Source organism: Podarcis melisellensis (genome assembly GCF_964234715.1).
Source record: "Podarcis melisellensis genome assembly, chromosome: 1".
NCBI classification, from domain to species: domain Eukaryota; kingdom Metazoa; phylum Chordata; class Lepidosauria; order Squamata; family Lacertidae; genus Podarcis; species Podarcis melisellensis.
In genome coordinates, this window is record NC_138528.1 from 130307966 (window position 1) to 130332438 (window position 24473).

The 24473-nt window shown below is 46.5% G+C and overlaps 1 protein-coding gene across 1 annotated transcript; it reads right to left on the reverse strand.

Annotated features, from left to right (window-relative positions):
* Positions 1 to 1086: 1086 nt before the first annotated feature.
* On the reverse strand, positions 1087 to 21391 carry LSS (lanosterol synthase). The gene is made up of 23 exons (XM_081918438.1): positions 21264 to 21391; positions 20437 to 20608; positions 18857 to 18995; positions 17783 to 17891; positions 16827 to 16948; positions 16202 to 16298; positions 15034 to 15169; positions 13948 to 14056; positions 12303 to 12421; positions 11454 to 11551; positions 10922 to 10949; positions 9295 to 9351; positions 8342 to 8413; positions 7586 to 7636; positions 7193 to 7342; positions 6855 to 6951; positions 6074 to 6179; positions 5765 to 5830; positions 4177 to 4257; positions 3285 to 3455; positions 2593 to 2671; positions 1616 to 1816; positions 1087 to 1546 (listed from the first exon to the last, which is right to left on the reverse strand). The coding sequence occupies exons 1-23, from the start codon at positions 21272 to 21274 to the stop codon at positions 1532 to 1534; spliced, it is 2286 nt and encodes a 761-aa protein (XP_081774564.1). The 5' UTR covers positions 21275 to 21391; the 3' UTR covers positions 1087 to 1531.
* Positions 21392 to 24473: the final 3082 nt, after the last annotated feature.

Below are 24473 nucleotides of genomic sequence, written 5' to 3' on the forward strand. Positions count from 1 at the left end.
GCTGCACTTCTCCTGGAAGAAAGATTCCTAGATTCGAAATCGTCATTGGAGTGCTAAGCCAGGAAGGCTGATTTTTCAGTCACAGTCATTCCAGGACCAGGATATCCTGGCCTCAGTTGCCCATGCTCTACTGACCTCCCATATAGATTACTACAATGCACTCCACACGGGGCTACCCTTGAACAGTCTGGAGGCTGCAGCTCACACAGAATACAGCTGCTAGATTGGTAAATTGCACAGCCTGGTAGAACCAAGGGTCACGAGTCCAGAAAGCTCTGCACTGCCTGTCAGTGAGCTACCAAGCCCAAATCAAGGTGTGAGTACCAGCGTGCAAACCCCTACACGGCTTGGGATCCCAAAGCCTAAAGGAGCAACTCGGGTCCTGCTGGAGATGCCACTTCTGGCTGCTTAGTGTTTACCATGACAGGGTCTTCTCAGTGGTAGTTCCCTGTTTGCAGAATGCCCTCCCGCATGAGGTAGGCCTGACTTTCATGAGAAAAGTACCAAATTTCAGTAGAGCCTTCAGATTGCGTGGAGGGTTTTACTTGCCTTCCAGCAACCACAAGTTAAGGCCTTGTGCAAACCTTTCCCCTGCAACACAGCAGGATCAGGGCCAGATGTGCACAGGCCAAGGCTTGCGTGTGTGTCACTGTGTCCATCTACACAAAACATGTATTGAATCTTCTCTGGTAAGAGAATTATGTTCTGCTTGGGGTAAGTAGATCAAATGATAAGAAGGGACTTGCACTCCAGGCTATGTAAGCTCCAAAATGCTGGCCAATGCTGGCAGATGTCAAGGACCACGAGTTACTTAGGCAATGTGGTCAGCTGTAGCCTCTCCACTACCTTGGATGTGGGCTGGCTCTCAGTGGCAGTTGGGTAGACCCAAGTCCCAGAATGTCTGTTCCCTGGGATACGCATGTGGGGTCTATGCAACTAGCACACACTATTCAATTGTTGTGCCACCTATGCACCCCAGCAGGTTCGTCATGAGGGGGGATGAGGCACTAGGGTTCCCCACCCATACCCTAAAGAACAATTTAAGCTTATCTTTAAGATAAGAGAAAAATAAGGCATCAACACTGATTACGTTATGTGTTAATTTACCTCAATTACTCTAAAAGTTACACTCTTCTGCTTCCACTGCAAATACCACAAGTATAACAGTGAAACAGCAGGGATACACGCAGCCACCATAATGTTTGGTATGCATGTACAGAAAGTTAAACAAATGTTAATGTCCAGTAAAGGGCACAGAATCATGGGTTTTTGTGTCTAAAGTGTCATTCTGAGCAGCAAATGCGAGTCAACCACAGCACAGACCCAGAGTCTGCCACTCATCACTTCTCCTGGGCCAACTCCTTTCTACCTGGCATGTAGAAGTACGAGAAGCAAGAGGGCGGCAAACCATCCAGAGAAGCCTTCCGTGTTTCCCCTTCAATTCTCCCTCCTTACCAGCTTCCTAAAAGTTTAGAAAAATAAGCAGAGAGGTTGGCAGTCCACGCCTGCAATGTTGGTACCAGACCCAAACTCAGGAAGAGGGGAGTGGTGTTTCCTGCTTGGCAGGGGGTTGGACTCGATGGCCCTTGTGGTCTCTTCCAACTCTATGATTCTATGGTGCTTCTCCATGTCCGTTTGCCATCCTGCCAGCCAGGCCCTTCTCTCCATTTCTTAATGCCTCCGTCAAGCGCTTGCCAGCCAGTGGGTGGGCAGGATGCAGGCGAGAAAAGCGCCCCAGGGTCCAGATGGGGAAGACGTTTCGGTAGGAGGTATAGCTGATCGCACAGGTCTTGTTGAATACTCCAGAAATGTTCTCCTGCAAGGCAAAGAAACACAGAAATTCCATCTCATCCATTCTCTCATCTTTCCAACACAGTAAGAAGCACGGGAAGATGAGCGACCTATAAGGGCATCAGCACCTGCAAAGCGGCCTTGAGCTGCACAAACCTCCTCATACATGGAGGTACCATATGACAGGTGTGACCCGCTTTGACTATCCATGGCGAAAAGGCAGCTGATACTTTTTGAAATGTTTACATTTTAAAAATAAATAAATGACACCTTCACTGCCCTGAGAATGAGCTGGACCAAAGGCTCCGATTCCAATGTGCAGGCATTCCAGGATAAACCAGACAATGCACAGTGATCTTGATAGTCTGGCTTGCGCCAGCTTTCCTACTTCCACTGTTCCTGATCCATGCTTAAACATTTAAAACTTCAGGCGGCTTAATGGGCACTTTGAGAACCAGCCCTTCCAAAAGTAGAAATAGTCAGGGCTGCTTTTTTCATGAGCTGCTCAACAGTCAAGAGGGAATTCCCTCCCAGCCAAGGAAAGGCTGTGTTTGATTGGGATTGGTACAAACAGGAGCTAAAACGTGGGTGGTGGGAGTCATACTGGAACAAGGAACACAAAAGAGACTCCGGTGCTTGAAGGAAAATCTGCAACAAGGGTGGAAGAGGAATTCTGAGAAGCTAAGAAGAAAGGTGTGCTTGTAGGTGTATTAGTGTGAGAGAGAATGTATGCAAATGGCCCTTCCGTTATATGGAATTCCATTGTGCCCTTCCGTTATGTGCACTCAAGGCACACCTCACCTGAGGCCAGTCTCCATTAGGCAGCTGTTTGTCAATCAAAACTTTGATCCCTCTTTCCAGGACTCTAACATCTGGATACCTGCAAAGCAAAAAGAGTTGTTCTGACCCAAGTTCACTGCTCAAGTAGGTTTAGAGAGGAAAAGCTAAGGCTCAGGTAATTCACAAATATCGGAAAGATTCTTGCAAGTGATGTAATATCCTAGGCAGGAAGATCAAATGCCACCAGGTTAGCATGGCCTCAGTCAGAGACTTGTTAACTGTTCCCACAAACAAAGCGAGCAGCTAAAGGGACAGCCTCAAGGACTGGATGCAGCAACTGAGCATTTCTGTTCCCTGCAAGGCAAAGGAGCATGGCTAACGAGGAGAGATGCGCAGTGACAGCAGGCTATGCTCAGGCAGAAATATTTGCCAGACAAGGCAGCTGTGATCTTTTCACTGCAGCTGCCAAAAGTTGAATTTCTGCACAAAGGCGTTCCAGGAGAAAAGGAGGCCTGCATTTTCCCAAGGGACATCTTGTGTGCAGGCTGCAGCACAGACCGAGGAAGCTGCTCTTTGGGCATGCTTGGTGGTAGCCTCTACTAGCCAGTGGGGGTCCCCCAAAGATGCAATTCAAGACTGGTGGCTATTTTTATTTGCCCTCATCCCCGTGCAGAGGCCAAGGGTCAATGTCACTTCCAAGCACAAACTTTTACCTAACAGCCATGAGCCCCAGAAGAGCCCAGCAAGTGTTGTGTATTTGTGATGTGGTGCTCTGGATGTATCTGCGCTGCTCACAAGATTCAAAGTCTTCTCCCCATCCACCGTCCTCCATCTGCTTGGAGACCAAGAACTCACAAGCGCGGGTCACCTCCCCACAGGCCACTCTGGAAGAGAAAGGGCAAGAGAACGGGAACTCACAGAGTCCTCAGCGGAGGAACATATGGTGGTTAGCAAGGACAAGGCAAGGAATTTTATCACGCCAGGCAGAGACAAATGAAAAGGAGACAGGATATCAAGGAAAAGCACAGGCTCAATGCTCCCCAGAGTGCATGTGCACCCATAGACACAGCACCCATCAGCTGGCTGAGAGCTACAAGATGAATCTGGAAATGTCAAGGGAGACGCATCTGCAGGAGGCCCACCTGATGCCTGATGGGATGGTCTTTCTGCATTCTGATAGGGCCAGGATAATAGATACAGGGGAAGAAACTTATGGAGAGAAGAGCGGATGTCACCACTGCAAACCAGTGCTGACCAGGAGGCCTGTCCTCAGCTGCTGAAACCGCTGTAAGTTGTGGGTGAGAACAATGAGTCTGCCTGGCCCACTAGTGCCGGTCTCTCCAGTCCCTCCCCTGCGCAGGTGAGCCTGAGAGAGTGGCCACCTTTGCTGACTCGGCTCTTCAGGTGAGGCTGGCTCCCAGCTGAATCCCAGAGTGGTTTGCCTCTAGGCTCAGTGTAGGGAGACGGTGCCCTCCTTCTCCCCATCCCATAGAGGGCAATAAGGCAGCACGATTCTTCATGCTGAATGAAAGGCCACTCACTGCCAGCAAGCTCTTCTGATCAGAGGAGCTTCCATTATAAAACCTGGTGAAGGTCTTCACTCACCCATCCTGGTAGGTGTGTTGCATACAAGCAAAGGCTTCCAGAGCAAACCACGTGCCGTAGGTGATGCACACCCCCCAGCACCTAGGAGGGAGAAGTCGATCAGCAAACAGAACCAAGCCGGGAGGAGAGCCAGTTCCTTCCTCCTTGCTGTGCCAAACAATCCCAAATCAAGGGAATGAGACTGAAGTTTACTTGCAGAAGCAAAACCAACAGTATAAATTATTTTCCTTATCTTTCAAATATCTATTAAGCCAACACGATTCAGTGTATATGTCTGGAACATATACATTCAGCCTACAAAAAATGCTGTAATCATTTTTAACACGTGAGATATATTGGAGGAAATTAAAGCTGGTTTCTTTGACGTAACTAATTTCTGCTTCATTTCATGTTTCTGGCATCAGATACCAGTCTAGTATTGCAGCCATTACTTCGGATATGGAATAAAAACAAAGGCTGCCGAAGCTGTTGGCCACGATTCCTCTGATACACGCCACCAGCTCCTCCTCTGCAAGGACTTCCACCCGCACATAAAAAAGCTTCCCCCCCCAATCCCTCACACTCACACACCTCCCAAAATTGGCTAGGGTGGGACACAGGGGATGGGGGAAGAGATCGTTCCATCTGGCAAGCTGCTATAAATTCCACCTCCTCTCTCTAAAAAAATGTCTGCATAGCATTTATACAATTCATCTACTTTAAATGTTTATTCTAAAAACTCTGCTTCCCTTCACTTATTGCACCAACAATTTGTCTAAAGAGAGCTAGTTTCAGTGGCGCTTACTCCTAGGTGAGTATGGACCCGCAACTTCAGAATATTGGCTGACCCTAGATATTCCCCCAGCCCCTCTCTCCCTACACCTGGTGACTCAGTTCTATCACTACCAGCCCCCCAACCCATTGCCCCTGAGGGTGTTGGTATGATTTCTTAACTGGGATGGAGGGGAGATCAGCTCCAGTCAGAGTGGCAAATGGCCAGGAATTATGGAAGTTGTATCCTCCATAATGCAGCTGGAGGGTTACAGATTCCCCAGCCATGTTCCATACAATATTCTAGAACAAATTTTAAATTCTTGTAATACGTCAAGCTTATGCATTACATTTGTACAATTACTTTTTAAATAAAGGCATGAACATTTTCTTTTCTAACTTTGATGGTATAAGACTTAATAAAAGATAAACGAGAATGCTGAGCATTTATATAGCACTGGGCAGCTTCAAGGTGTTTCATATGGACAAGATGTGAATATTAACTCTCTGAGTGACTGTGACAAAGCAGGAGGGCAGGTTGCCTAAGGCTATCCAGTGGGAGCAAAATTGAAACAGGATATGAACCAGGGACTTGTAGGGTCAGATGCCACACTGGTCTCTCAGACAAATTAAACTGCTAATAAAAAGGTGCTATTGGCTTCTCCTACTAGAACCACCCAAAGGTCTCAAACTGGTGCTGAAAAGTGGGATTTTTTACCTCCGATTCTTAAAATTGCCCCAAAGCAAGCATCTTCCTTTTTATTTTAAATACCCTGCCAAGCAGCTGGAAAGCCCAACAAATCACTGAAGCGGCCCTTGGCTTTATGAGGACACTCACCCTTCCCAGGAACCATCAGCTCTCTGAAGTTTCTGACAGTAGCGGAGGCCCCTTTGCAGCGTCTCTCTGAGCAAAAAGGAAAGAGTGGGAAACCCTTTCAACCCTGTGAATACCCACGATTCCCAGCACCACTCTCTCTAGCCCAGACTGGAAGGAATAAAAATGCTATTCACTCCCACCCCACAGAAGGGTCAGGTGCCCAATGACTCTTCTCCACAGGAGGGAATTTATTTTCCCATGTCAACTCTGAAACGAAGGTTTCACATCCTGTTTTCCCATTGCTCCGCTCCTTTCCTTCCCTCCTTTTACCTGATCTCCTCTGCCCTGTGTTCAGGGAAGCGCTCCTGGAAATGCTTCAGGCCCTGCATGACTGCCGAGGTGCATTCTACGTAAGTGTAGTCCACCATGATATCCCCTGCAAACCACATAAAATACAATACTAGTTTGCTGATACAGCCAAAGGCCATGACAAACCCACAGCACCAGAACCAATAAAACAACACAGATCATAGATCTGTAATAGGAGCCAGCTTCCAGCATGGGAGTCAGAATGCAACCTTCCTTCATTCCTTATGGCTTTTAAAAGCCTTAGTCATATCACCATTTAAACCTCCTCTCACCTTCATTCCTGTGTTGTTGTAATGTTCTTGGATGAAAGCCAAAGAATGCAGTCAAGGTTGGCAATTTCAAATTTCTCCCAGAGTCTATTTTGATTAATAGATTGAAATGTAGCAGAAATATCCATAAAGGCTATATATTGAAAATCAGTAAGACAGATTCTAGAGAGAGATGTGAGATTCCTGTGTGGCATGCCTCTTTTTCTTGAAACTTAAAATAATTTGTCTTTTCCTTTCGGGTACAGTTGTTGTCAACTGTTTAATATCAGAGTTTGATTGAAGATTAAGAGGGTCCAGCAGGAGCCGAATCACATTGCCGGGGCAGGCAGGGTGGTTGGGTGTGGAATGGCTTCAGTTCTCCTACTGAGACAACGATGCCCCATTCCCCATGCTTGCCCAAGAGGACTTCCACTAACACACAAACCTCTTACTAACTATGCTAGCATGGATGCAAAGCAAGTCCCTTCTCTTACCAAACACCTCGGAAGGGTTCAGGAGCTCCAGCAGCCAGCCGCCACGCTTCGTTTCATACGTGGAAAAGCCACCGTCCACATTTTGCATGTTCAGCAACTGAAGTCAGACACAGAGGAAGAGAGAGAGAGTGTCTGGACAAGGGCATGGCAAAGATGGAGCTCAGTGGAGTGGCCCCACAGCCTTAAGCAGTGGCCCAGCGGAAATCAGAAATACTCCCACAAGCTCCACGCTTCACCCAGAAATCCCCACCTCCAGCTTATGACCACCAAAGGCAACATCGTTTGGGAGGCAGATTGGACTTTGACCCAGGGGCTGCTTCTCCTTCCAAGCCACTCACCACATTCACAGCATCAAAGAGACGGTTTGGTGGGATTTGCTCCTTTATAAAAGAGCAATTGTTCTGCAGAAGGATCACCGACTTCAGCCCCTCTGCAGTGCAGTCAGCTACAATCCAGCCACAGTCCCGCGTGCTGAAAGGAAATCCACCCTGGAGAGCATTAGACAATTGAGAGCATTAGGCAATGCAGAGCAGAGGATTCTTGCAGGACCACATATACTGCCAATAACTCTGCTGCCCAGAAGATTTAGGTTAAAGAGCAATCCTAACTTCATGAGCAACTTTCTCCTGGAAAAAATTCAGAGTAAGATTTTTGGACAGATATCTTCCCAAGTTAACTTAGCATCTGGCATTGCTGCTTTCAGAAAGGGAGCTCTTTTTGTGATTATATACCTTGTTCATCTGACGGTAGTACTTCTCATAATCAGGTGGATTATCTGGAATCTGAAGGAGATACAAGCTACACTCAGACAAAGAAGGCAAGTGCAATCGACATAAAAGGAACACTATTTTAAGAACTACGCTATTAAAAATGCTAGACGCAAGGGAGAAAGTGATATAAAAAGTCTGATATACAAGCACAAGCCACAGCGGTCTTTGTAATTTCAAGTTTGGGCCTGAAGGTGTTATAGGCATAAAAACATTTTTGTATGGGTATAGATATTTGCAACTATAAACAAACACACACACTTCAGCAATTCAGTGCCAGCAAATATTGACCTCAACAAGGAATCTTTCTTGATGTTGCAGTGCCTTGAGAACTACAGAAAAGAAATCAAGAAATTCTCTGCATAGAGAAAAGGAATAAAGTCCTCCAGATGTAGTAGTTAAATTTGGTTCACCTGCTGGAACACTTCCCCCCAAGATGTGAGTTTGGAGAGGCTGAAATTCACATTCTTGCATAAACGTTGGACTCCTAACTCCTCACGTTTCGGAGTTTTCATTGGCATAAACTCAGAAGATACGCTATTTTTGGCTTACAACAAAGGGACACATTCCTGGGAGCAAAGCAGTGGTGGGTGTGGCTGTGGGTGTGGTTGTTGGACAGAACTATGAGGCACATTGCAAAATCAAAACCTACATATTTTTAGAATGTGGGCAGTATTACAGCAGAACTGGATCATGGATATGTATATGCCTGGTTCTTACCTGGCTGATTCTTAAAAACTCATGCGCATGTAGCAGGCAGGAGTTAAATTCAGGCCTTTTATGGGCACCTGCCTTAAAAAGAAGGAAAAAAGGTGTTTCAATTGACATAATGTGATTTTTAAAAACTGAATCCAGGAGCAGTAATCAATCTTAATAATATTTTGTTAAGATTAATTTCATTAAAATTCGATGAATTAAGGCTACAATCTTATCCTATACTTACCTGGGGGGGGGGCCAGGCCCACAAATCTCACTAGAATTCAGGGCCAAGCAGTAATTGAGTTGTGATAATTGTGTGAGTGTAGTTAATGTAAGCAGTGACTTTAGGGACTGTAGGGATGACACAGGAAGGGAATTTAACTCTTTCCCTACCACAGGCTTGGCAAAAACGGCCTCTCAGAACTGTCATCTGCATTTGAAGGAAACTCCCATGAGCACAAGGAATACGCTTTCCTTGAAATGTAAATGGAAGCTTCTAATAAATCACTATATCAGAACTGGGGCAGGGAAAGAGTTTGTTGTAAGCCGTCCTGAGTGGCTCAACCCCAAAGTCCTAAAGCTGCTCAAACTTCCTTGTGGTTCCTATGTACGAAACAAACTTGCCTTCATGCTATTATGTGCTGAGGAATACCCTCTGAGTAACATTAATTAAACATCCTAGCCTATTTAAAACTTTGCTGCTTTGCATTCCCTTGCAATAGCAACCAAAAGACATTCTTAACAGAAATTTACTGGCTGTCTGCCTGACCGCATCTCTACTAGTGACATGTCACCATTTGTAATACCTTTCTGTGTTGTGTGAACTAAATATGCTCTCTCTATATCCCAGACTGATTCTTCAGTCATTTGATTCATGTGTGTTGGACCTACAGGCTAATTCTCCCCAAAATTACAGAGGAACAGCCATGTTTCCCCCTATTAAGTCCTAGGTCAAAACAAAGAAAAATAATTACCTCCAGGAAAGCTTGGATAGCAAATGCTGTGTCCCAAAGCTGTGACCCATTAGTGCCCTGAAAGAGAAGGAAGATGCAGTAAGAAACACTCACCTCCCACCTGATTTGTCTCCCTTGCAGGCAGCAGAAGGTGCTCAGCTGTTCCCCAAAAGCAATTTCCTCTACAATTGGCAATGGATTAAAAAGGAAAAGCCTATTGCCACCGAGGGAGTCCTTATTACAACCTTTCCCACTCGTATACCAAGTGCTAGCCATCAAAATAGCTGGGAAGGGGGAACTCCGTAGTGACCAACGAAACATTTGTAATCTACTTTACATAATATTTTGTGTTTTAGTTAATATTATTTGAATTCTCATTAACATTAAACTATTTGTTAACTGGTTTAATCATCCCTGCAAAAATAATTAAGTATACAACAAGTAGTTTATATGCTTTCCTTTTATTGTATTTTAGAGGATGTAACCAATGTAACCGTTTTACAAACTCAATAATTTATCTATAACTTGGATAAATGTTTTCTCTCAACCTATGCATTTTTAAAATCCACCTGCGGCAATATGCCCAAAGAACTAATGTTTCATGGGCAAGTGCCACCCAGGACTCCCTCTGGTACAGGCAAAGTGAAGTTGGCTAGTGGGGTTTTCACGTGGGATCTCAGCCAAAGTTGCTTCAAAATGGATTTTAATGTTGTGTAGTTCATCTGATGTGTGTTTTTATTTTCATTTCAATTTTACTACATTGAATTGTATTGTGGTTTTAATTTGTTGTAAGCCGTCCTGAGTGGCACATGAGCACCAGAAGAGGACAGATTTTTTTAAATATAAAAATAAACTAAAAGCAACTGGACAATAGTTATTGCAGTGCTCAAAAACTCCTCTTGCGAGGGGACATAAATCACCTACTGGGCTGAGTCATTCAATAATACCCTCTTGCTAGATGCCTCGAGCGAAGAAGGGCAAGTGGTCAACTGCACCCCTCCAAAAACTGTGTTTGTCTCCTTTGGCTGCAACAGCTGAAAATCACCTGCCATAACCCTAAACTAAATGGTGCTCTGGATCCATCCACGGGCTAAACTGTTGCAACCGTGATATCTGAATGTGGTGGATTTGGGGGCTTTATCCCTAAAGTATTAAGTAAACATGTCGCAGGAGTCCTCTGGAGGCTCTTATACTAAATCATTTGGGCCAGAACGGAGGAGGTCTCAAAATGCTTCATGAGACGACCTTCTGAAGATGCAACTGTCAAGGAGAAGCTCTGTTTTCACTCCTCAACCACTAACACCAGGTGGCTCTCAACTTGCGTGAAGTTGGATTCATGGCAAGCTTTCTGCCACCTGTGTTCTAGACGTCTCCCAAACTGCTTTGTTGCTCCAAGTTTATAATGCATTTCCCCCCACATTTCTGAAACCAGAGGGTGGCTGTGGGGTGCAGGAGAAAGGGCAATTTGGAGCAGGAATATGTCAGCTAACCCTGCGGCTTCTCTGATCCTGAAGCCACTCTGGACGCAGCTTTTCCAGTTTGAACAGGGTGACTGATGCAATGTCGCAGCATCTTGTGAAGCACAAGCCTGACCCTCAACGAGACAGAGAAAAAATAAATCCCTTTCATCCATGCCAGGGATTATTACCTGCATTTTCAAGCCATCCAGTCCCAGCCTGCAAGGAGACAGAAAGCACTCAGTGTTGTAGACTGGCTAAACAGAGTCCTGCACCTCAATTATGTTTCCTGTACCCTGGGTGAACAAATGGGCAGAGGGGGTGCAAGCTGAATTATCTTCACACCAGCACTAATGAGCTCCTCATAAACTTTCCCCACTTGACAGGGGCTGAAGAAAACTCAGGTTCAAATCCCTGTTCAGCTCTTAAGCCAACAGGGAGGCCTTGGGCAAGTTGCCGACTCTCAACCTTATTGTTCAAATACTACTGGTCTCCTGGGAAGAGAAGAGGCTGGTCCTCTGCTTGGGAGCTTAATATGCCGTCCAAATGGTGAACGGCAACACCAACAGGAGGCAATCCTGCTCTCATCAGGGGAGTTCAGCAGCTACTTTCCAAGTGTCCTCCAGTCTCTCCTGATGAACAGCGAGTACCCAGGAGTCCTTAAGAGCATTATGCACAAGCAGCTGTAAGGATGTACAAGTCTGAGTTTCAACAAAGTCTTACCAGAGGTAGTCGGGGATTCTGGAAACGTGTTCTTGGAAGGCAGCAGACTTGTCTCCCTCCACATACCAGTGCACAAGCATGTTAATTGTTTTAGATATCTAAATGGGCAGAGAAAGGCAAAGTCAATTCTCCTAAGAACGATAGAGCAAACAGCCCCTAATATTTGTGCCTCTTTATAAACTCAGCTCCTACATCAATCCTCATAAGGATGCGGTCAAAAAGAAGACTCATCAACAGTAGCTGCCTCCAGCATTAACTGCAGCTGGGACAAGTATGCTGAGCTCTGCCCCAACCGCCCTCCCCTGCCTGGAACAGAGGTGGGGGTGGAGCCGAAACGCTTTTCCCCACTGCAGAACGGCTGAAGGGGGTCAGTGGAGACCAGGGCTATTTCTGAGCTCTGCTGGTACTCGTGGATCCTTTTCAACTGGGAGATGCCAAAGGTGGAATCCAGGACCTTCTGCTTGCAGATCATGTACCCTGCCGCTGAGATTTCCACTCAGCTCTATGGAAGGAACCTTCTAGGTGTGTACGTACAGCTTTGAGCCTGGGCTCATCCACGACCATTTGCTTTCCACTGAAGAGCAGGAGGCACACATCTTCCATCCGGGATGGTTGTGCTCCACCAAGTGGGTAGCATCAGGAGGGGTGCACATGGAGGGGGGAGGTTGGGGGTGCCTGACCAGCCAGTCAGGGCAGCCAAATCAACCCTGGTGATCAATGGGGTGACAAATTTTGCAGACATCTGCCTGTGCTACCAAGAACAGATGCACTGAACAAACATTTTGGAATCTGCAAATCAAGTTCCATTCCAGAGCTATTCAGCTATAACTGCCACTTAAAGTGACCTACAGGGCCAATGCTGATGGATTTGGTGAATCGGTCATCAGCTTTAATGTGGTCGTACAGCTGCTCAATTGCTCGTTGTCTCAGAGCTGTGCTGTGGAATCTCTCGTAGGTGTTGATAATTGCTGGAATGGAAGCAGAGAGAGAGAGAAAGAGGTTTCATATTTATCTGCTGAATACGAGCACTGAAGAGTAATACGGATAGGAATTGAGCCACATACACTTAGCAAATCCCTAACTTAGGTTTCAATGGCAGTTCAGAACTAATCAAACTTCATTTGTGAATTATCAATACTGTCACTGGAAAATGGCAAAGCCACATTTGCAAACAATCCCTGTGCACATGGAGAAGCATGTTCACTCTTTTCCTTTGTGCCCCTGTACCAGCACACACTGCGCTGAAGTAGTGGAATCACCCAGAATCAGCTGCTGTGGCATTACTGTGTCTCTGGAGTCCCAATTCAGCTGATAGCCAAGCAAGGGTTGAGGGATGAGAACACAGAGACTAGGGGCTGAAAGATATATGCTGTATGCTACAGTGTGGTGTAGTGGTTAAGAGCGGTAGTCTCCTAATCTGGGGAACCGGGTTCGCGTCTCCGCTCCTCCACCTGCAGCTGCTGGGTGACCTTGGGCCAGTCACACTTCTGTGAAGTCTCTCAGCCCCACTCACCTCACAGAGTGTTTGTTGTGGGGGAGGAAGGGAAAGGAGAATGTTAGCCGCTTTGAGACTCCTTAAAGGGAGTGAAAGGCGGGATATCAAATCCAAACTCTTCTTCTATGTGCGGAGCGCTTGCAGCAACCCTGCAAAGTGAGTGGGCCTGTCAGGTAAACAAAGCAAACCACTTCTGTCTACTGTTGGATGAAATCTCTGAATCACAACAAAGCAATGGCTTGTGAAATCAGCAGGTGATACACCAGTAAGTGGAGTTGTACAAAAGGAGAATAATGTTGAGTAGGCTGCTAATCCAAGTTCTGATTATCCCTGCAGCAGTGAGCAATGAAGCCAGCCACGGCCAGCAAGATTAAAAAGGAAAAGGCAGGCTGAAGCAAAGCTTTGAGGGCTCCCTTGACCAAGAGAGGCAGAGGACTCTGCAGAAGACTCACACAAGCATTGCCCTGACCAGGCCAAGCCCACCCCGTGCCAGGCCTATGCAGCTTTTATATCCAAAGGAAAGGCATCGGATGCCAGGAGATGTGCCGTTGCCAGAGAGGCATTTAGGCCAACTACACACAGTGCATGCATACAGGTGAGGCCTCTTCACAGGGGCAGAACCTTCCTCTACAGAGTCTTCCATTGCATTAATCCACTATGTGCCAGAAAGCAAATGCAAAAAAGCATCAAGGGGAGCAGGCAGGCAACCTTACATTTCCCGAGTGAAGGAAGACCCACTAACATGGTGGGATTTACTTCCAGGTATACACAGGCAGCCCTGATCTGCACATTACACTTTCCTCTAACGGTGTATGCACTACCGCCCAATTCTCCACCTGGGGCAATAAAGCGATGCCTCTCTGTGAACCATTCGCTTTTCCTTCTTCTGACCAGCAGTACCATCTCAGCTAGTGAACAGCACAAGAGGCCTGGCGACGGCAAACAGGTCTGCAAACAAGCATGACTACCTTCCAAGCCCAGAGGTCACACTCTGCTCACCGTAGATGATGGAGAGCAGCCAACTGTGTGGCGTGTACACATCACCCGCAGCGACGTTGTTCCTCTGCGCCGGCCAGTCAATGAGGGAATAGTCCTGGGTGTAGAGCTCCTGGGTGCAAAGAAGGGTCACACAACACCAAGCAGAATTGTCAAGAGAAGAGAAAGCTGGAAACAGGCTGCCTAGGTTCCTTCTCAGCCTTGGACCTGCTATAAGACCAGGCAGAGCGTCTTCTTTGACCACAGAATTTCATTCTGTTTATGCCATCTAAGCAAATGCTTCAATTATGTATCTGCTGTATGTTCCGCCTCCCAATCCATCACACACTTTTGGACCAAGTACCTTGGCTTCTGTATGACCTTAAAGAGATATAAAGTCTTAAAGATGTCAATATAATTTGTAAACCACGCTTTCGCTGGGGTTCCAGGAGAACATCTGTGGTGCCTCCAGAGGAATCACAGCAAAAACACTTTTCTAAAGCATTTCACAGTGTCCAGATCAAGGAAGTAATAGTACCATTCTATTCTGCCTTGGTCAGTCCTGTGTCCAATTCTGGGCACCACAATTTAAGGAGGATGTTGACAAGCTGGAGCGAGTGCAGAGGAGGCCAACCAAGATGATCAAGGGGTTGGAAACTAAGCCTTATGAGAAACAGCTGAAGGAGCTGGGTATGTTTAGCCTGGAAAAGAGAAGACTGAGAGGAGATATGATAGCCACCTTCTAATATCTTAAGGGCTGTCACATGGAAGGTGGAGCAAGCTTGTTTCTCCTGCTCTGGAGGGTAGGACCTGAACCAATGGCTTCAAGTTACAAAAAAGGAGATTCTAACTAAACAGCAGGAAAAACTTTCTGACAGTAAGAGCTGTCGGGACAGTGAACGGTCTCCCTCAGGTGGATTCTCCTTCTTTGGAGGTTTCTAAGCAGAAGTTGGAAGGCCATCTGTCATGGATGCTTGAGCTGAGATTCCTGCATTGCGGGCAGCTGGACTAGATGACCCTTGGGTCCCTTCCAACTCTACAATTTTATGGTTCTTAATGAGAGAGAAAAACAGGCAGATGGAGGAAGGAAAAAAGGCCCTTTTGAACTACCTCCCGGAGGCTCAGAACCAGCTCATCTTCTTCCGCAGTGAGTCGCACAGCATAGCAGTAGGCCATGGGCAGGTAAACTTGACGGCAGTGACACCAAAGAGTAGAAGGATGGGCTGGCATCCAGCGAGGGAACAGCCTATCAGAAATCAAAAGGGAAGCCTGCGGTCAAGGATGGGCAGAACTCTAGAAATGGCAGCCGGTAGCCATGTATCTGTGGCCCTAAGGAGATTCCCACAGAGCATCCATCCCACGACAAGCTACCCGGATAGCAGCAGGGACTCCAGAGCAGACTCAGGACTAAACTGGCTGAGCGTACATGAACAACCGAGCCTTCCTTTTCCATGAGCCCTGAGCCCATGGCCCACCTGAATGGGACCAGAAGGAGCTCACATGCCGTCCTGGTTGGCTGAGCCCCAAGGAGGTGTTTCCCTCAAACACAGCTTGCTTTGCTGCCTAAACCTGACAAACTCTAATAAATTTTAATTACTGAAACAGGCTAACTGCAAGCCAAAGTTCATCAAGCTGGTTTGTTTAGACAAACCACAGTTAACACTAACCAGAATTTAGGGTTCAGACAAAATGCTAAACTGGGGCTTGGGAAGCCGGTTTTTGGCTGAGGTCTGTGTTCACTCATGGGCAACCTTTCAGAGACTGCATGTCCATAATGAGCATGAGCAGGCAGGAAAGTAGGCGTGGCCGGAGACAAAAGTGGGCGGAGCAATGGCTGTGAGTCTCACCTTTGTACCACAGCCTGCGTAAAGCTAGGGTTTCCTACCCCAAAAGGTTTCTGAAGGTCAAATTTTCACCAGTGTGAGCTAAAATGTTAATTGACATTTAGATTTCCGGTGGCCAGTCTCTGGGGCCTCCTGAAACTTAGGTCTTTTTTGGCTCTTCGAAGTGATGTGACAAGTTGAACTACAGACTTAGCAAACATGCCAACCTATTGACAAACTGATAGTAACTTCCAGTTGTTTCTATGAGGAGGTATAGATATAAATTATGGTAGCTAAAGCTGCCATCCTATTCCCACTTACCAGGGAGCAAGCCACATTATTATGTATTAATTCTTTTACTGCCATATACCTGCAGGTCTCATTGAATTCAACAGCACTTTCTTCAGAGAAGACATGGTTAGGCTTGCACTGTAATACTCTAAAACTGCACGTACCACATCTCAGGGAAAAGTGTATTCAGTCCTTCCCAGCTGTAGACATTCAAAACAGCCAGCCAAAATTTACCCCAGGAAGCGACTCCTGTAGCACCACCTGAAGAGCCAAATATACAAGAACTCATACAGATATCTATAAAACCAGAGATTGCTGCAGTAAAATGGACTCTTCTGTAAGAAACAAATGCTTACTGTTTGACTTTTTTGTCTGCAAAAGGGATAGTATAAACAAAACACACCCACTGATTATTTCCTCATCCCTCCTCCTCTCAGCCTTCTCCAAAGAGTCCTCCTTACTGTGCCGCCAATCATGCTGAATCGGTGGTGAGAGAAGACCCAAACAGGGAACTCTGGCCTCCTGTGCACAACAGCATGGAGCTCTATCACGGCATCCTCATGCCTAGTACTTTAAGCAGATGCACTCAAGGCAGCCAATATTAAACAGTGTATTGTATATTAAATTCCAAAGATTCCAACTCTCCTGAAAGGAGACAGTCCATGGATGTGATAGGATGTTAGAAGAACTAGACGCTCACTCTAGGAATAAGGAGAGTTCCCTTTCCACAGGATAACAAGACTGAAAAACAAAGCCACCTTCATGTGAGGTGGCCTCCTGGTTAGTCACCTTTACTGTGGAGGTTGTTCCGAGCCCGCAACAGATCTGGGTCATCAGGACTGACCCCAAGGATTCGCATGGCTGTGTAGTTGAGAGCAGTACAAAATACCTTGGATACGTCCTCAACATGCCTGCCAGACAAAAACATCAGAACTGTTAGGAATATGTGCCTTGCCCGCAGACAGTTAGTCTGTCCTGATTGACTTCAGATAGATCAAGATTACTGCAAGCTAGCTAAGGCAATTTGAGCAACAGAAAGGGCTTAATCAATTTCCATGCAGAGAACAGCCATCAAAAACAAATGGGAACATTATGTCATCTGTTTTAAATGCAGACTATAGAAATTTCATGTGGTGTTTCATTTCCCAGCAGGTCTGGTTCTGCTGGACAGGGTTTTGTTTACACACTAGACCAGTTTGGATGCAATACATAATCCATAGTTTAATATTACAAGAATGAGCCTTGCCTCTTCCACTGTTCCCATGGTCTTTATGCAAACTGGCTAATCTAAGGGCCAAATGCACAAAGGGGTTTTTTCCACTACTGCTGCACATGGGCTCTGCACACGACACACCAGCTCATCTGTAACTCTCCCACAACTTCTGTCTGTTTTTTCAGAGCCCTTTTTTATGAGCATTTTTGTTACTCAATTATCTATGTGCTAATGTTTTTGGCGCGTTGTATCTATCATCACTCTCACTGGGGACGGTCAACTTTATCACCCAACATTTACTTTAACCTTTGGCTGTGGGGGAGTCATTTTCTCCATTTTCTCTTCTAGTCCACCAGTTTCCAGTTTCTAGCACTGAGCAGTGGAGAAGGCAAACTCACTTTTTAGTCTCCACAACCTGGAACATATTGTTCAACAAGGGCTGGGGAACTGGGTCCAGCGGCTGGGTCAGATCCCTCCAACCCTGACCCCCTCATGGCAGTTTCTAAAGCACCAAATTTTAAAGTTTACTCACAGGCCCCATCCTCCATCTGGAAGCTGAACTGAACGCAAGTACCTCACCATTTCCTTCTTGCTCTCTTCTGGCAGTGGGATCTTGGCAACGTAGCATGTGATTAAGAGCCCTGTTTTAGGGAGATCAGTGTGTTACACAATCAGTCCTGAGAAGCACCAAAGATGCTGATTCTCTTAGTCAACTAAAAAGAACATTAATGTTTAGGAGGAGAGATAGACAGGATCACTTATGCTACAATCAAAGGTGCTGAGAGCAACGTCTTGACATAGGCAGGAAGCCACCTGGTCCAGCCACGGGCTGCAGAGAAAGCGGCAGCCACCAGCCTCACACCCACTGAGGATGAACCAGGCGGATACACCTGCGTGAGACCCAAGATTGTAGGGATGGGTGCGCCCAGTGGGGAAGGACCTGGCTTGCACACAGAAGCTCCCTCATTCAGTCCCTGGCATCTCCAGGCAGGGCTGAGGAAAGTGCCTCCCTGACATCCCAGAGAGTGGCTGCCAGTCAACGTAGACAATACTAAGCTTAATGGTCTAATGGTCTGGCTCCATATAAGGCAGCTACCTGTGTTGCTCTCCTTCCTGATCTCATCAGGTGGGGGGGGGGGTCAAAAAGGAAACCTCACAAAATCCTGATCATGAATTTACACAGCTCTGCCGTGAAACAAGCAAGGTTCTTTGCCTCCTTAAATGTTCCAGTGACAGGATGCCATAAGATGAGGCACATGTTATTTTAAACTCCCTTTACTTAAAAATTAACTTTCTTATCTAAGTTGGTCGCTGACAGATGCAACTAGGTGACCCTTGGGTCCCTTCCAATTCTATGACACTATGATTCCTTCTCCTGCACACATGCAGCACGTCTCCAGCTGACACTTCTCTCAACTGTGTCAACTTCACTGGTACCTTCAAGCAGGAGAAGGAAGGCCCAGCCACTCCCTCTCTCTCTCGGGGATGTTGGGGATTCGGCCGCACACAAAGCGTTCGCTTTCGGACTTGTTACACATCACCCCTTGCTGGAACACTGCTTGTCTGGTTGGAGAAAAAGTTTGCTGAGTTGTCACGGTAACTCTACCTGGCATCAGAAAGAGAGGCCCTCCATAGTCCCCAGCCCAGTGGCCATCTTCTGCTTGCAGGCCTGAGTAAAACTTCATCCCATTCACTGCTGCTTCCTGTGCTGTACAGGCCTTTGGCAAGTCCGGGAAAAATTTGCTCTGCCAATTACAGTGAAGAAGAAAGAGGAAAGAGACACAGGTGAATGAATGAATGAATGAATTTATTAATACGGTCACAGACCAGCGTCAACACACACAATATCACAGATCATAAAAAATATCAGAAATACAAGGGATACAGGTGAATTCTATAGCAGAAGCTTAGGTTCACAACAGACAGGGAAATAGAAAGAAAGAATGAATGTCTCCAGCGAGCACCTTGTAGGGCAGGAGACCAATTCCACAAGTTGTGGGGCACTCAGCTCCTCTCTTCTTTCTAGGAGAAGGGAGAGGGCAAGGGAGGAACAACAAAGCAAGGAAAAGCAGGAGACTGGGCTGGCAAAACAGGCAAACAGAAAGGGAATCAAAGACTCTGGCATCTATCAGGAAGGACCACAGGGCATCCTCTCAGTATGTTCCCAGGCTTCCTTAGGGTGCCATACCCCTCCACACACCGGGAATCTGAGGGCTGAATATTTGCCTCTGGAGCCAAAAAAGCAAGTCAATTTTATTAGGACCAACCAGTTTTCAGGAGGGTATCACACGGGAGGCTGAAGGAACAGCCAGAAGGTGTGGGCAAGGGAGAAAGGGGCCATAAATGCAGCATAGGGGCTGCGACCAGATCAATTCAGCTTTTTTGCGAAGTATTTTTTTCCAGCAAGAATAAACAAGGTAGTAAAGAACCTTCCCGATACATGAAGACTAAAAGCAACAAGCCAGTCCTGCTTACTTTCTCTGGAGCAGAGATATGGGCAGTTCTCACATCCCAGTTGGCAGTGGAAAAACACAGACTTCTAGGACCACTTTGTAACATTTAGGAAAACAAACTGCAGCCTCAGATGAGTAGGGATTCCCTGGAATCTCATCAGGAATTCCTCAACGAGAAACTCATAACCTCTCCTGAAAGGCACCCTCTTCTGCCACTCCTGCTCTTTCCCTTCAACACGCTGATGCCAGGAAGCACCGCCAAAGCTTTAGGATCCATTTTCTGGGCACACTAGGGAAGCCCCACATGAACATTGCCTGTACCCTAGGATATGCCTTCAAACACTCAAACTCAGGACGAAAGGGAGAAATGTGCCAAGAGGAAGGAACATTTAGCAAACCCTCACTGGGATCAAGTCCCTCCTGGAAACCTATGTCCCCACTGTGGAAGGACGTGTGGATCCAGAATTGGCCTCCACAGTCACTTACGGACTCACTGTTAAGACCGTGTTCGTGGAAGACAATCTTACTCGGCTGTGAGGGATTGCCAAAGAATAAGCCTTCTGCAATTACAGGATTTCTTCAGCAGACAAGTCAATGTGCATTCAGACAAAATGAAGTTTGAAAATCACTTCCAATGGAACTATCCCCAAAGAACCAAGCGGTCCTAATGCAACTGGCATGTTCTCCTCAGAACCTGGTAGCAAGCGAGGGGTCGCCTCGGCTGCCTACCTACCGTGCTGAGCCCTAGCGAGTGAGCTTCCAGCGCCGTTTGCTCCCGACCACCATCCTCGCCATCCGCCAGGAATCGCCACTGCTGCCGCCCTTCTTCGTTGCTCAAGCGCCAGCGGGTCAAGTCCGTGGCCGGCTCTGTCTTATAGGGACCGCCTCTTCTTCTCCGCAGACATCTAGCAGGGGAGATACAGGGAACAGGTGAATTCCAGAGGAGAGTCGGATCTTAGGATAGTTCAGATTAAAAATAACGGAGCACTAGGATGTTTTTTTTGGGTTCAGAAAAAAAAGTGTCCCCAAAGGACTTCCATCTTCAAACTACAGTGCAGTGGTACCTCGGGTTAAGAACCTGATTCATTCCGGAGGTCCGTTCTTAACCCGAAACTGTTCTTAACCTGAGGTACCACTTTAGCTAATGGGGCCTCCCGCTGCTGCCACTGTGCGATTTCTGTTCTCATCCTGAAGTAAAGTTCTTAACCTGAGGTACTATTTCTTAGCAGAGTCTGTAACCTGAAGCGTCTGTAACCCGAGGTACCACTGTAAAGGGTTGCAGCAGGTCAGCATCCAGGACTGGGCTCAGGCAAATTTGAGGCAGTGTAAGAACTTTTCTGAGCTTGCAGGGAGTTAAAGGTTCTTTTTGTCGTTCCCTTTTCTCAAGTGATGCTACTTTTGCAACCCCTGGGCGACCGCGAGCGCAGCGCCAGAAACGACGCTGGTGCCAAAAAGCAGCAAAGCGCGCCCCGAAAAATAAAGCACAATTGCCTCCCCCCCCCCCCGCGCAGCTTTGAAGCCCCTCCCGGGGCAGCCCCGGCTCCTCCGCGCCGTACTCACGCCCCCTCCATCTTGCCACTCCGCCGCCCGAGCCCACACTCCGGCGCCGCATCTTTCGCCGGAGGAGTTGGAGCCCAGGAGCCTCGCCCCGCGGCATGCCGGGAAGGGAAGTCCAGGCGGGCGGCGGCGGCCGCGGCGCTTCGGCGGAGGGAACTACAAGTCCCGAAGCGCCGGCGCAACATCCGATCTGGACTGACATGAGCCCATGCCGGGCCCAGCCAATCGGGAGGCCTCGACGGCAGGCGGAGGGCGGGGAACGGCGGAGCCCGGCTCGCGCGGGTGGGCGGGGCCAGGAGAGGCGAGGCAGCAGGCGGAGAACTTGGCGCAGCTGCACCGCTTGCGCTGGGCAAAGCAGAAGAGCCGGCGCGCCCCGAGTTGCTTCTCTTCTCTTGCGCCTACCAGCGACCAAAGTCATTGCCCCATATGCTTGAGGCGGCGAGTTCTTTTTAAACAGTGCGTTCAATACAGCAGCACGATGTTTCTACACATTTGTCTACTTTCCTTTCTTCATTGCTCTCCATTTCCAGATTTCTTGATGCTGTTATGCCCACTCGATTCAAACAGGATGTCTTCCAGTGCTTTGCCATTGGTTTTTTTTAAATATTTTTTATTAAGGATTTTTTTTTTTTTTACAGAAATGTAGTGCCTCGTATTTTTCTTCTTCTTCCATGTAACATTTTTACAAATCCGTTTCATTTGTTGAGGCATTAGGGAGAGAAGAAGAAAGAAAGAAAAAAGAAAGGGGGGTGGAGAGAGGGAAGATGGATGGGGGTGGGGTCGGGTGGCGGTGTTTCTATTATGTTTAATGTATGTAGGGTTTGGTGTCAGCGTTGCTTGTGTTGTTCACTTGTGTTTCTTTGTGCTTTGCCATTGTTAATCTAGCAGTGAGTAACAGGGGAAGAGAGTCCTTGAGTCTCTCAAGTCTTTCAAAGCCCTCCTGAAAACTACTTTCCCCAGGAATAATAATAATAATTATTATTATTATTTATACCCCACCCATCTGGCTGGGTTTCCCCAGCCACTCTGGGCAGCTTCCACAGAAACCAAAAATACACTAAAATATCACACATTAAAAACTTCCCTGAAGCTTTTGGAACCCTCCCTTTTGGTCTCAGTACCATATTTTACTGAGCCAAAGTCCCTGTATTTGAAAGAATCACATATAATTTCTGTTTACCTCTGCCTCAATCTCCTCCACTTCCTTTGTGATTTTCCTTCTATCTACATATTTTTTAATTGCAAGCGTCTTGTGGACCTGCCAAACAGGCATCCTGGAAAAGCACCATGTACATAGATGACACCAAGCAATAATTTTAAGCATCACTTCAAAAGTGTCGGAATAGTTTTTATTTATTAAACAATAGCTACAGTAGACCCTAAACCTAAATATAATATCTGAAATATTGGGAAGAAAGCATCAGGGCCTTGGAGGTTAGCCTAACACAGTATAAATGTACTTATGAAAATCACACATACTTAACTAGAAAGGACGCTGTAAAATAGCACAACTTAAAACAGAAAGCAACACAAAATTTAAAATAAATATGCAGAATATGAAGTTACTGATTCTTGGGAAAGGAAGCTCTTGCAACTTTACAAGCTCTGCATATCAGATTTTTTTTTTTCCCCAGGTAGTTGCTTTCCTCTTGATAAAGATAGACTTAAGAAATTATTTCCTAATATGAAAATCGAAGCAAAATGCAGGACAGACCATTTCTAAAACACATACACAAACCAGATTGTCCATGGTAATTTAACAAAAGCAGTCTAGTGTTCTCAAGGTGCTGCAAAATTTTCCAGTATTTTTTTACACCCGCTTTCCACCTTACAATTTACTTGCTTCCCTTCCTTAATGAAAATGGCAGCGTAAGTATCCCAAAAACGCATGAAAGAGCTTCAGCAGCCTGCGTTGGCACTGCAAACAGGTGGATTTGAAACCATCCTGGGTGAGAATTCCTATCACAGCACTCTGGTGCCTAAATGCCATGTGAAAGCAAGCTGCCCTTGGAAACAACACGGCGTCCAATTATCTTTGGTCATTCTGTTCTAGAGCACACACTGGTTTCATCATATTTAGATAATCATGTAAATCTGCAACATGAGCTGCAACCTCTGGGTGAGAGCTTATGCTGAAATTGATCTCTATATACAGGTATCTGCCCTTTGCAACACCAAGCACTTCTTTCAGTTTTTATCAAGAGAGATCTCTGGCTCCTCCTAATTTCCTCTGCTGAAGACAAGAAATCTGTAATAGCACAGATAACACACCTCTGAACGCATGTACCAAAACATAAGTCCCTAAAGCATCTTATTGTGTAAGCCTCCAATCTGAGCCTCCTTTGTGACAAGGCAGTAATCTTGCTAAGGCAACTCCACATATGGAAATTCCGCAATGGATGTCAATTCCACACAGGGCTGCACAGCAGTGCCATGCATCACCAGGGACACATAATTCATTTTGTCCATGCAGAGCAAATAACACAGGTAAAGGGTTGTCATACTTTCTCAGAGCAGCAGCCAAGTCGATGAAGTGACCAGGCGAGTCAATAGTGTCTCCCCTACACATGGTGGGGAGCATGAGCAACAGTGAGCTGATCTTCCCATCCAATCACACATTTGCCCTGTCTCCAATACCAGCAACCATTCATGTGGGAGCATAGTGTTTGAATGGGGCCTTATGCATATACAACGAGAAACGCATCAGACCAGTTCCCAAACAAATATTTGAGATTTGATTATGGAATCAGAGGCAATCTCCTCTTTCTCTCCCCACCATGCATAGAACCAACTCTTGTCTATGTGGCTCCAGCAGCTGGCTTCATCAGCAGAATGGAGGAGTTCAATGAGGCTTACACCACGTTTAAGGAGGCTTTCTCCAAGGAAGTGGGTACAGGAAAAGAGCAAAATTAAAATGTAAAACCTAAGGAGCAATTCATCTCCAGGGAAATGTAACATTATTGTGCAAACATATACAAGTACTGTATGATAGGGAAAGAACTATTCATCCACTAAAGGCCTCCATTGTTTTCTACGCAGAAATTGTAGGCTAATCATGTGTATTCATCATCCATTATGAGCTCTCTGGCCTCACACGTTCGGGTCAACTCTGATCAAGCATCTATCATGTCCAGCAATGTTGACAGGTGGAGCTCACAAGTCATTTCTTCTTCTTTGTTAGCCCTGATTAGTTGTTTCAAATAGGCAAATCTT

Excerpts from the sequence above, each read along its gene's own strand:
- LSS (XM_081918438.1), bottom strand. Across the intron at positions 7,343-7,585 it reads ACTACCGTCAGATGAACAAG|GGTGGATTTCCTTTCAGCAC; the intron begins GTATATAATCAC and ends AATGCTCTCCAG. Across the intron at positions 3,456-4,176 it reads CAACACACCTACCAGGATGG|AGTGGCCTGTGGGGAGGTGA; the intron begins GTGAGTGAAGAC and ends TTTCTCTTCCAG.